This window comes from Vicugna pacos, chromosome 12 (genome assembly GCF_048564905.1).
Source record: "Vicugna pacos chromosome 12, VicPac4, whole genome shotgun sequence".
Taxonomy (NCBI): domain Eukaryota; kingdom Metazoa; phylum Chordata; class Mammalia; order Artiodactyla; family Camelidae; genus Vicugna; species Vicugna pacos.
Window position 1 is genome coordinate 61,658,913 of NC_132998.1, and position 12,290 is coordinate 61,671,202.

The 12,290-nt window shown below is 56.7% G+C and overlaps 1 protein-coding gene across 1 annotated transcript in view; it reads left to right on the top strand.

The window, feature by feature from the left end:
* The window catches only part of MPPED1 (metallophosphoesterase domain containing 1), a 70,689-nt gene that overhangs the window by 40,843 nt on the left and 17,556 nt on the right, over positions 1–12,290 (top strand). Inside the window, exon 4 of the mRNA XM_072973955.1 lies at positions 7,150–7,375. Coding sequence (XP_072830056.1) covers positions 7,150–7,375 — 226 coding nt within the window. The remainder of the gene's footprint in view (positions 1–7,149; positions 7,376–12,290) is intronic.

The following is a 12,290-nucleotide window of genomic DNA, read 5'->3' on the forward strand; positions in this document are numbered from 1 at the left end:
CGTCCTCCGCCCTCTTGCCCTGTTTCTAGAGATCTGGGAGTGTAAGTTCGTCCTCAGGACAGTCACTTCCGTGTCTTCCAGTCTTACCACGCCTGATTAAAATAAACCTCGGTAGGAGCACAGTGCGGGCGCTTTGCAGGTCTTTCCTAGTGTGATTGCAGCAAGAACTCTGCGAGGAACTCTAAGCATTCTGCCTTTATAGAGGAGGTCGCTGAGGCCCAGAGAAGTGAGGGTTTTCACTCCAGGCCGGAAGCCAGCAAGAGGCAGAGATGGGGTTCAGACTTGCTTTCTAACGGTGTCTAGAAGCGTTGAGTGTAAATCGCTCATCACAGGGCCCAGCAGCAGGGAAGGGCCACGGCGGGGTCACCAGATTCCGCAGGGCGCAGCCCGGGCAGTGTGTCCCCGTCTCTCAGCCCCGCCGTTGGCCCGGGCACCCGTGGTGTTCAGCCTCCCGCGCCGTTCGGGCCGCGCACAGAACCCCCGGCCTGCATCGCTGGTGCGCATCCTCCGCGAGCGCGCGGCCGTGGGATGCTGGCGCTGGCGGCCGGGCGCCCGAGCCGCGTGGAGCCCCCGCGGCGGCCGGAGCCCGACTCGCGGAGCTCTCTCCACGCCAGTTATTCTAGACCGAGCGTCATCCCAAGAAGTCTGCTCATGTGAATCTCCCAGACGTCGGCGAGTGTTTAAACAGAACTGTCAAAGACGCACTCAAAATGCAATCAGAGATCGTCACGCTGTCTCTTTCTTCCGCTCCCCTCCGCGGTGCTCCGCGAGGCGGGGATGGGCGGAAGGAGCCGTGAGTGGGCATTTGCCTGATGGCGGCTGCATTTAGAGAACACGAAAGCCCCGCCGGGCTCCATGCGCCGCTCCGGGAACGGCATAGATGAGGGAGAAGCGTGCACGTATCTTGTTGAATTTAACAGATTATGCAGTTTGGAGGCAGCACTTCCTGTTAAATGGGATGGGTGAGTGTCAGCGGTGAAGAGCTGAAACCTTTCGGAGGGAGATTAATCTTGGAAGCACAAGTAGCGGAGATTCCTTTGCGTCCCTCTTTTGCGTGCACGGTTTCTGCTGTATGGAATCTACATGTGGATGCGTATCTATTGGGGTATCGATGTCAAATTAAAAGTTATAACAGCATGGGCATCTTCCAGGGCTCTGCTGATTAATACCTGATAGCCTTTTTTAGCCCCAGCAAATCCATGGCTAGCAAAGGCCAGGATCTCAAGTGATCTGGCTGAGAAGGAGGGAAGCATTTTGGAAAGATGGGCTGAACGTTATCACACAGAATACAAATGCTTAACAATGCCCACCCGTTCTGAGAAGCAGGGAGGAGCGCTGGTTTCCATGAGGATGTGCTGCTTCCCAGAGATCCGAGGCTGGGAGAGCAGAGCCCTGGCTCACCCAGCATGGCCCACCCAGCCCGGGAGCTAAGCCATCCCTCGAGTCCCTGCACTACTCTGCCTGAATGTCCTCCGAACTTTCCTGCCCTCAGCTCCCTGAGCATGTCCTACCAGAGGCTGATGTGACACAGCTCTTCTGCATTCTGGGTGTGGGAGGCCAGGGTTCGAGTGCTGGTTCTCTGCTGTCTGGCTGTGTGACCTCAGGCAAGCCCCTTCCCTCTCTGGGCTCCAGGTTCCTCCTCTGTCCAATAAGTGGTGTGGATTGGAAGCTCTGCATGTCATTTCTGGTGCTGCCGTCATGACTGAGCCTTGGTCACCAGTGTGTCCCCAGCAGTGCCTCATCCAGCTTCTGGAGCACAGCTCGCGCTCAGTCAGAGCTTGTGGGCAGCTGACCAGGGCTCGGGCGTTTACAGTAGGGCCCATCTTCAGGGAAGAAAGTAAGTTTCCAGCTTGATGGGCTTTTGCGACAGGCTAGCTTGATTCTTTGCTTCTGAGCTGAGGGAGGTGGGTGTAAAAAGGCATCGGGCCCATTCGTCCCCTCTGGGAGCATCACCAAGCTGGCACGGCCACCCAGACACCTGCTGGAGAACCCCTCCTCCGGCCAGGGATCAGGTGCTGCCGGGAAGGACAGCCATGAGGAGGGGCAAAGGGAACAGCATTAATTTCTTCTGGGCAGGCATCGGGCAGAAGAGTTTATACTCATCTCATTTTTTTCTCCACCAAGTCCCTACAAATTAATTAGTTTTGAGGCCCCCCCAAACACTCCCCCATTCACTACCCAAGTACAGGAGGGGGATGTGAAGCTAAGCCAGAGAGCCTCTGATGATTGGTCATTGAGCATTTTATCCACAGTCAGGTTGATAAGTGCTATGGGGTAATGTGAGCACCTGATGCAGCGTTAGGTTATAACGACAGAGGGAGCAGCCCCTGAATGGATAACAGCTTTCCCACTGGCCTCCGTGGCCGTCAAGCCACACCGGAGCCTTCATTTTGGTCTCCCACCTCTGCCTGCAAGAGAGCAGGTCCAATGGGAGAAGAGTCAGGGAGGGTCGGTCAGGATTATGGGTGAGGGAGGCTGGTCTGAAAACAAGTCTCTCCAGGACAGTTGGAGGAAGAATTTGGAGGAAAGAGAGGGATCCAGGCAGACAGAGGTCAGTTGGCATAAAGGAGACAGAGCTAGCTCAGGATGGATTGATCGATTTGTAAGTGCATTCATCCATCTCTCTCCATCCATTCGTCTATTCACAATCCATCCATCCATTCATTCATCATCCATCTGTCCTCCATCCACCCATTATCTGTCCTCCACCCATCATCCATCCGTTGATCTGTCTCCTCACTGAGGCAGTGTAGCATGATGGTGCCAGTGCAGGATGAATTTGATGAGGCCAAGCCACAAAGACTGTCAAATGCCCATTGCCCTCTGTGCTTGTTCACCACTTTATTATTGATTTGTGTCACCTCTCTGACCCTTGGTTTTCCCAGAGGTAAAATGGGGATAGTGATACTGAAGTGTCCTTGAAGGTTACACATAGTTGGCGAGTTGCCGAGTCCAAGTGACCATCCAGACAGGTGTGTTTGTGGCTGGACCTCCAGCTTAGAAGGGCATGGTGCTGGAAGGTTCCTGTGTTCACAGACGAGCCCCTCACCTCCAAACCATGTGGCACCCGCCTTTCTGGGACAGACCAGACAGTGTTTGAGGGTGTCATGCAGCATGTTGTGACCCCTGCCCCCTGCCTGGCTTTTTGTACGAGAGCTGGTCCTTGTCCCCGTTCACCCTTCCCTGGAAGGGAAGAAGCCTCAGTTACCTCCTCTGATCCGAGGTCGGGGAACAGAGGAGAGCTGACACTCCTACCCACTTCCTCATCCCTGGTAGTCGGGAGCTGCGGAAATAAATGAAACTGTACGTACAGTTGGAGTAATTCACTAATTTGCTTAAGTCACACCCCGAGTCAGAGACAAGACATGAACACATCAGTTCAGCTCCAGCTCCCCCAGCCGGGGTAGCGGTCGGAGCGGGATGGACGGGTGATGTGAGTGGAGACGCAGAGCACCAGAGCTTGAAGGCAGTCAGCGGCGGCCACTGCTCCAGCCCCTCCTGCGGTGTGGCAAGGGGCTCCCCAGCTGGCTGCGGTCTGGTGGCCTTGAAAGGATCTGAGCTGCTGACCCAGAGGTGTGGGGTCAGCTGGACCAGTGTCTGGCATCACCTCCCCAGCTCACCTGGGGGCAGGTTCCTGACCTCAGAGCCTCACTCTCCAGCTTCGAGGTGGAGGTGACAGCCTTCCTAGGGAGGGTCTGTGGGGATTTGAGGGCCCAGCCCCTTACTAATGGTGGCTGCCCCACAGTGGGTCCCAGGAAACAGCAGCTTTCTCTGTGCTGCCCTCCACGACCCTTCGTGCTCAGGATGGAGATGGGTGAAGCCAACACATCTACTCTTTGCTTCTGAAGCTCTCCTGCAAGGGGAACAAGCAGACTGCTTGGCACCCCAGGCCGGGCCCGGCGGGGTGGGCTGGGATGGCAGGGGATGGGTGAGGCGAGGAAGCAGAGGGCTTGGAGAGCTCACCCCCACGGCCTGGTGGGCAGCACCGCGGGGGCAGGGGCCAGGCTTGTGTTCCCTTTGTGCCTCCAGGGACTGTGCAAAGGCCCAAAACCCAAACGCTGCGGAGTGCGCAGGACCTTAAAGTGAGTGAGGTGGGCTGCTGTGAGTAGTGGGGACGGGTGGGGATGGGGGAACCGACCTCTGCTTCCCGTCTGCGGGAGGCACAGATACTGAGCACTTGCCTGGGCCAGGGTCCTGAGAATTTTCAAATTGATTGATTGATTTTTTAGAAAATAGAAAGAATGACATTTTATTGGGCATTTGTCTAATTTTTAATGTTGGCAACAAATTCAAATTAAAAAAAAAAACCTAGAAAGTTATACCAAACAAAATATGTCTGTGGGCAGGGCTGGCCTGCAGGCTTCTAGTTTGCAAACTCTGGCCCAGGGAGCCTGACTTTTTTCAAACATCAAAAGTCTTTTGTGCGTTTGCATTCATTGTTTTGTGTAATCCCAAAACAGTCTTGCAAGGAGGCATTATTCTTCCCATTTTACAGGTGAGGAAACAGAGGCCTGGGGGGATTAAATCTCATAGCTGGGGAGTGGCAGAGCAGGGTCTGGGACCCAGCTGTCTGCGCCTGGAGCCCACGCTTGGCATCAGTTGGCCTCCCAGAGTTGATAAACATCAGATAAGAGAGACACTATTTTCTCACACCTGTAAAGAAGTCTTTGTGGCTGGTGAGGCAGTGACGAACAGATGGTAGTTTTCTGCCTGTTTGGTAGAAAACCTCTCTCTCTGTGCCGGGGTCCCCGGCTTCTCCGTGGCCAGGCTGGGAATCGGGCAGCCATCCAAGAGCCCTTCGCTGCCGCCGTATTGCACAGGCGGAACGTGCAGGTCCCAGCTGCAGGGGTGGGGTGGGGGAGTGGAGAAGTTTCTATCTGAGTTCTGGATGCTTCCCTTTCGTTGCAATTAGACTAATAATAGTTGTAATTATGGTACTTGGAACTTTACTGTATGGCACAGTAAAGTTCCCTCCTGCTCCCTCCTGGAGCTGACGGCGGGGCTGGGAGAACGGGCTTCTTCCTAGAACCTTATCAGGAGCTGAGTCTGATTGCAGTCTGGTCCAGCACTGTGGACCTCAGTTCCCGGGAAGGCACACAGTCCTCAGGCTTTGGAGAAGAGGCATTTCTGGAATTGGGTTTCTGACGGAAGGCTCACACCCCGGAGGAGATGGAGTTCTGGGTCATGGTCGAGGGTGGGAAGGCTCTGCTGTTCCTGCACTGTAACCCCTGGGTGGGCGTGCCACCGGGAAGGGGCTTGGTGGAGCCTGGGGCCCAGATGAGGTCCTTAGTCCCAGAAAGGGGCAGTTATCAGCACACTCACCTTGACCAGAGGGGAAACTGAGACTCAGAGAGGTTAAGGGACTTGCTTGGATGAGAGGGGACAGATCAGGGACTTGAACCCAGGTCAGCTGGCTCCAAAGTGGGGCGCCCTGCCCTGTGTGTGCCCTGTGCGGACATGGTCACCTGGCAATGGAGAGGATGCCTTCTGAGGTGCGGGTCTGTGTTAGCTCAGGGGGTCTCTTGCTCCTTCAGTGCCCCCCCTTCCCCATGTGCAGGAGCCTAGAGATCAAGGTCCTCTGGGCACATTCCCCTTCACATTCCCCTGAGGCCCCCAGACAGGAGGCCGGAGCCAGAGGCATGGCCACGGCTCTCACTGTGTCAGGACAGAGCTCTGTGTCCCCACCTTGTCGAGGCACTTTTCCAGGCTCTCCCTGAGTGGGTGGAAAGTCTGGGGTCACAGGACTAGCTAAGAATCCAGCTTCGCCACCTCCTGGCCCTGTGTCCTCCACCATGTCACTCCCCCAGCTTCCTGAGCCTCGGTTTCCACGTCTGACTCAGTGCCTGGCGCTTAGTAGGACTCAGACATGCACACTCCAGGACCCCCTGGGATCTGCTAACTAGCCATTTATGCTGAATTCAGGACAAGAGAAGTGACTTTCTTGCTGAAACAGATGCATAGTAAAGTTTCGTGTCTTTTGTACCGACTCCTTCAAAAACCAGGGTTCAAGTCATTTAGAAGTTCCGTTCAGTGGCCGCAGTTACTGCTCTCTGAAGTGGTTGTGAAATGTCACCATTCTCTGCCTGGACACTCCGTCTCCCTGAGGCCCCCGTGCTGGGCTGGCACCTTCACACATCCCTGGTGTTTGTTTGCCTGACGCACCAGGGCACCTCCTCGGAGTGGGGCTGGGAGAGAGGCTTGGGCCTTGGGGTTCACCTTCAACATTCATTTTTTCTCCTAATCAGGGTCCACAGGTAGCATCGTGACTTTCTCCAGGCCTGGGGAGCCAGGCCGCTGAGGCTGGTAGGAAGTGGGGAGTTAGGGGCCTGAGCCTGGGGTCAGGCTGGCTCCCGGGGGCTGGTAGGGCGCAGGGGCAGATGGCAGTCAGTTTACTGAGGCCGAAGGGCTACCTGGAGCCAGCTCACGGGGCAGGCAGTGCACCCACCTGCTTAGGGCGCCTGCAGTAGGACCCAGAGGAGGAAAGGGGAAGGAGCATGGTGTGGAAGAACTGCCTGGACTTTGTAGAGAGCAGAGCTGGAAGGACCCTAGGATTAGTTCAGTGTGTATTAAGCACAGTTTTGTTTTGATCCCACTTAGACTGTGTTTTGACTTTGAATTTCATGGCAGTGGGAGTGGGGACAGCCACCGTGATCTTTCCCAAGCGTAAGGTCTCCAAAGGTTGGTTCTGGGCTCTGCAGAGAACTTGCAATTCCTGTTACTCTGGAGGCTAACAAGTCAGACCCCCAGTGGAGGGGTCTGAGACAGTGAGGCTGGGGAGGGCTTGAGCTGGGGCCCAGGGCAGGGTCCCCTTCCAGTGGACAAGTGGCCCAGACAGGAGAAACAGAGGCAGGGAGGTCCTGAGGATGAGGCCAGGCACGCTGCAGCTCAGAGGCTCTGGAGGAAGCCGTCCAGCCTCCTCCCGTGGATCTAGGGGGCTGGCGGCGGGTCCCCCTGCAGAAGCCGGGGTGAGCAGGCTGCAGCGACGATGACGGGGCTGCTGCTGCCTCTGATCAGAGGGCACCTGCTGGGAGGGAGGGTCCGTTGGCTCCGCCAGGGGTTCCGGTGGCTCTTGTCCGCCCCCTCCCTCAGCGGCACTGTGGTTCCAGAAGCCGGCAGCGGCGGTCGTGTCTGTCGTGTCGGCCCCTGCAGGCAGCCTGCCGTACGAGTACAAGATCGTGATCGCCGGCAACCACGAGCTGACCTTCGACCAGGAGTTCATGGCCGACCTCATCAAGCAGGACTTTTACTACTTCCCCTCCGTGTCGAAGCTGAAGCCGGAGAACTACGAGAACGTGCAGTCGCTGCTGACCAACTGCATCTACCTGCAGGACTCGGAGGTCACCGTGCGGGGCTTCCGGATCTACGGCTCCCCGTGGTGAGTGTGCCCGGTGGCCTGCGGGCGGGCGCTGTCCTGACGCTGCTGAGGGCGCAGCTGTGTGGGGCGGGGACGGACGAGCGGAGGCTGAGGCCACAGAGGGAAGTGGGGCTGGGGGAAACGGAGGCACTCAGGGCCAGCTCTCCCCTCACTTGCTGTGTGACACTGCACAGGTTGCTCCACCTCTCTGAGCCTTGGTTTCCCCATATCTGGCAGATAATTATACCTGTGATACTGTCTCACATATAGACAGGTATCATGAGTTTATTATCCCCATTTTCCAGGTGAGGAAACTGAGGCACGCGAGGGTGAGGGCCTTGCTGAAGGTCACACAGCTAGGAGTGGGCAGAGCTGGGATTAAATCCAGGCAGTTTGGTTTCAGAATCCCTGCTTTTTTTTTTTTATTGAGGTATAGTCAGTTTTCAATGTTGTGCCAATTCAGAATCCCTGCTTGTAACCATTGTTCTGTATGCTAGGACCCTCCCTATTGTCTGTCCCTCAGACACACACGAAAGTTACATGTACGGAGGGTGATGGTGATCAGCCAGACTGAGGAGAGGCAGGTGAAATTTTCATGGAAGGCCGAAGGCCTGGTTTGCTGTACCATGGACGGCAGTCGTTTAAATCACAAGTGCACATCAAGCCTTTGTTTTCTGCTGGGGACACAGAGCAATCGGGCCTTATCCTCGAGCTCACCTGGCTGAGTGGGGATCAAAGCGAGAAAGGATCATGACTGTTCTGCGTGATGGTCACTGTGTCCAGAGCAGCTTCAGTGATGGTGGTGATGGTGATGGTGATGATGGTGATGATGGTGGTGATGAAGGTGATGATGGTGGTGGTGATGACGATGTCGGTGGCGGTGATGACGATGTCGGTGGTGGTGATGATTAAGAGCATGGCGATGATGATCTGTCAGCAAATCATCCGTGAGCAATTACAGTCAGCTGGGCCCTGGGCTTAAATCTCTGTAGGAATTGTCTCCAGTCCTCATGCAGCCCTGTGAGAACTGATTTGTTGTCCCCATTTTACAGGTGGACAGACTGACTGGCCCTTAGAGGCCCAGCTGGCAATAGCCACAGGGTGCCAAATGCTGGCAGATGAGGAGGATACCACACACAGAAGGGAGAGTCCTCATGTGCTTGAAAGAGTGACTTGACCCCGGAAGGCTCCCTGGAGGGGGTGAGGTGACCTGAGCCATGAGGGAAGAGAAGGGAATCCACAGACATGGAGGGGTAACAGGGCCAGAGGCTGCGCCATCAGCCAGAGCAGCACACGCAGGGAGGCTGACGGGTGATCTGGGGGAGACATGGGGCCTGTACACATGCAGGGGCTTCAGGGAGAGCTGTTACAGACAGTGTGTCTGGGGTACCCCTGGGCTGCCCTGGTCGACGCCACATGGTGACCACCTGCTGGCCAGAGGCTGCAGGCAGGTTTGGGACATGGCCCCATCCTGCCAAGGCCTCCACCTGGGGTGAGGGGGAGATGCTGGGCTATCCTGCCTTCCTTGGGCCCCAGGACATGCCTGCTGTCATCTCCCCAGTCCTCACCACGTACAAGGTCTCCACACACCCTCCTTGGGATCTCTGAGGTCCCAGATGAGGACTGGTGGGGCACCTGGGGATGTGGTGAGCTTGGGGCTGAGGACAGGAGGCAGCTGAGTCTGCCTGGCAGGCTAGTAGAGCCCAGACCTGGAAAAGAAGTCTGTTTAGACAAAAAACTGGAAGAGGTCATTGTAGAAGGAGGAGCCTGTGGGAGCAAAAGCCTGGAGGTGAGCCGAGTGATGGGACTACGAGGTGAGGTGCAGGTGGGGACGTGGGCGATGGGGGAGGGGGCCAGGAGGGTCAGGGGCTAGCCCAGTGGTTTTCAACACCCTGTCTCGCATGCCCCCCCACACCACCTTTTGAAAAAGTCATATCCTGTGGAAGTTAACCACATGACTTTGGAACCAAACTGCCTGGGCTCAAATCTTGGCCTCACCTCTTTTGAACTGGGTGACCCTGGGCGAGTCACTGAACCTCTTGTGCCTCAGTCTCCGCCTCTGCAAAGTGGGAGCGATGGCTCACCTCCTCCAGGGGGTGGCAGTAAAGATGTCACGAGGGTTCAGCTGATCCCAGGGCCCGCACCAGGCTTTCCGTGAACAGAGACTTCATTCTTGCTATTTGCTGTGTGGAGCCCCCCTTCCCACACAGCCTTGCCCAGAATCCAGTGTGTGGCCCTAATGTCGGTTCAGAGCCGTTAACTCTGAGGGCTAAATGGTCCCCCATTTGCATTCTGAGATGCAGGCCACGAGCTGACATTCCCTGTAGCAACCTTGTCTGGGCCAGGGAGCAGGGAGCAGGTGGTGGGCTAAGTCTCCCACTGTGTGGGCCAGTTGCTTGCGTCTGCTTCCATGGCACCATGGGGTTAGTCCTGAGTTCCTGCTGCCGCCTGCCTCTCTGGGGCCTGCGTGCCTGGGAAGGTGGGCTCCTACCGCCAGGCCCCCTCCCCACCAGAAGTCTCAGTGACAGTAGTGATTGGGGAGTTGAGTGGGAGGGAAGGGCTGTTTGAATTGGGGCACCACCACTGCTTAGCTGTGTGACTTTGGACAAGTGCCTTGGCCTCTTTGGTCCCCATGTAGGGAAATGATACTACTCGCCTTCTAGCAGGGTTGTGAGGTCTGTGTGGGCCCATCCAGACGAAGCCCAGGCCCTGGAGGTTGGTGGTGGTTGTTATTACTGGGGAGCTCCCAGGTGGAGACCAGGGCAGAGACAGCTCTAGTCCACTGCCAGCCAGCAGCCCCCAGGGCAGGGCAAGGCCTGCAACTGCGTCATTTTACAGACGGGCAAGCGGAGGCCAGACGTGGATGTGGCTTGCCCCAGGCCACACAGTGAGTGGTTCTCCTGACTCTGGTCTGCTCCAGGATGGAGGCCCTTTCATGAAGACTTACTGTGCGCCAGGCGTGGTGCCGTGGGCTCGTCATCTGTCCCTTGGTTCTCTGAATGGCCTTATTGCCTCATGAGGACATTGAGATCTGGGGATCAGAATGATGTTCTCATGGCCACCTGCTGATTGGTTGATTCCTTGATCAAATATTTGTCCCATGGCCACCCTGGGGATGTGCCATGCACCAGGCAGAGGCAGCTCCTGCCTTCACTGGGTTTACATCCTTGTGGGAGACACATCAGCTCCCAGTTCCTTGATTCAACAAGGGTTGCAGAGAAGCCCTGGGAGCTGGGGTCAGAGAAGGCTTCCCAAGGGGAGCCAGAGGCTGAGGAGATACAAGTAGCTATGGGGGCTGGGGAAGGGTGTGACAAGGAGAGGGAACAGCCAGGGCAAAGGCTAGGAGGCGGGGGTGGGCGTGGGTACACTGCGGGCTGCGCAGGGCTTCCCGGGTCTCAGCGAGAGAGCAGAGGCCAGAGGCTGGACTGCCAGGCCGGGCTGGTGGCTGCCGTGGTGGGTGGTGGCCATCACTTTGGGCCCAGTGCTCAGTAAGTCACAGCTCTCTCAGCCTGTAGCCCTATGTCCTCAACCCGTGGGGACCTGACACATCACACCCAAGGCCTGGAAGGGACACAGCGCTTACATGGGCAGAACTGACTCTCAGTGATGCTTGTGCCCCGGACCCAGCACACCAGGGATGTCCCCACTGCCCTGACTCTCACTGCACGTCTGACCTTGGCAAGTCACGACGTCCCTCCAAGCCTCTGTCTTGCATCTGGGCAAGGGGGCACTGGCCCACCAGGGTCCTCTCTGTGGTGTCCCCAGGTGAGGTCACACAGGGGAAGTGGCACTAACCAGTCCCCAAGAAGGGAACCTCGTGGCCCGGCTGCCGACTGCCTGCTGCGTGGGGTCTGCCCCACGCACAGCGGGCTGTCGAGTTCAGGCTGGGTGAGCTCAGCCAGCCGCCTGGGCATATGGCAGCTCACTAGGAGGGGACAGACAGCGAGGCTGATGGTGATTATTATTAAATTCAGATGTTCAGGGCTTTCCTCTTCTCTTTCCCGTGCCCTTAACATATTGATGAGCACGTGGAGAGTTCAGTAGCATCGTAACACCAGCAGGCGGGGACCAGGGATCACATAAGCCATTAGCCACGGGTGATCTACTGTCAGTGGCATCTGGGGCATATGGGCAGAGCTGACCCAGGCCGAGGGGCAGACCTGTTCTATGTGGTCCTAGAAGGCAGAGCAGAGACACAGAAGGTGGTGACAAGAGGCAGGTTCTCACCAGTGTGGGAAGACCATCCCGCAGGCAGAACCCCAGAGGCGAGGCAGTGTGGCCTTACCGAGTGGTGAGCTGCCCGTTACAAGAGGCGTGCAAGCGGAGGTACCCTGTGGTTGGGCCTGGTGTCCTCTCAGCACCCCACCCACCCACTTAGAGAGCCACTGTTCCCCTGCCGGACGCTGATGAAGCTCTGTAAGCAGAGCTATGCTCGAGCCTGTGCTTAGGGAAGACCTTCTGGTGCCAGACTTGGGAGGACAACTGTGTGACCAGGGTGGCCTTGATGTCGAGGACCCACCAAATCTAACTGGGAGGAGGGAGCAGACAGCAAACTGACGGTTACCACGATGGCCTTTCCTCTAAGTGTTACCGCCGGGAGATGCTCTGCGGCCGAGACCGGTGGCTCGGATTTGAATGGTTCTGACTTCTCATTAGGCACACACTCCAAGGCCCACGGGGACCGTCAGGGCTCTGGTGACCCAAGAATGAATGTGGCCTGGCTCTGCCCTGGCAACAGGACACCATTACCAATCCCATTTTGGAGGGGTCGGTGAGAGGCAGAGAGAGAATAATTTTTTAATATGAGTATGTCCGATGCAGTATTTTGAATGTACTTATACTAAAAAAAATTATTTATTGTTTGTCCGAAGTTCAAATTGTATGGGGCAAGCTGTGTTTCATCTGGCCCCCTCACCCTGAGATGGTAGGTCCTGCC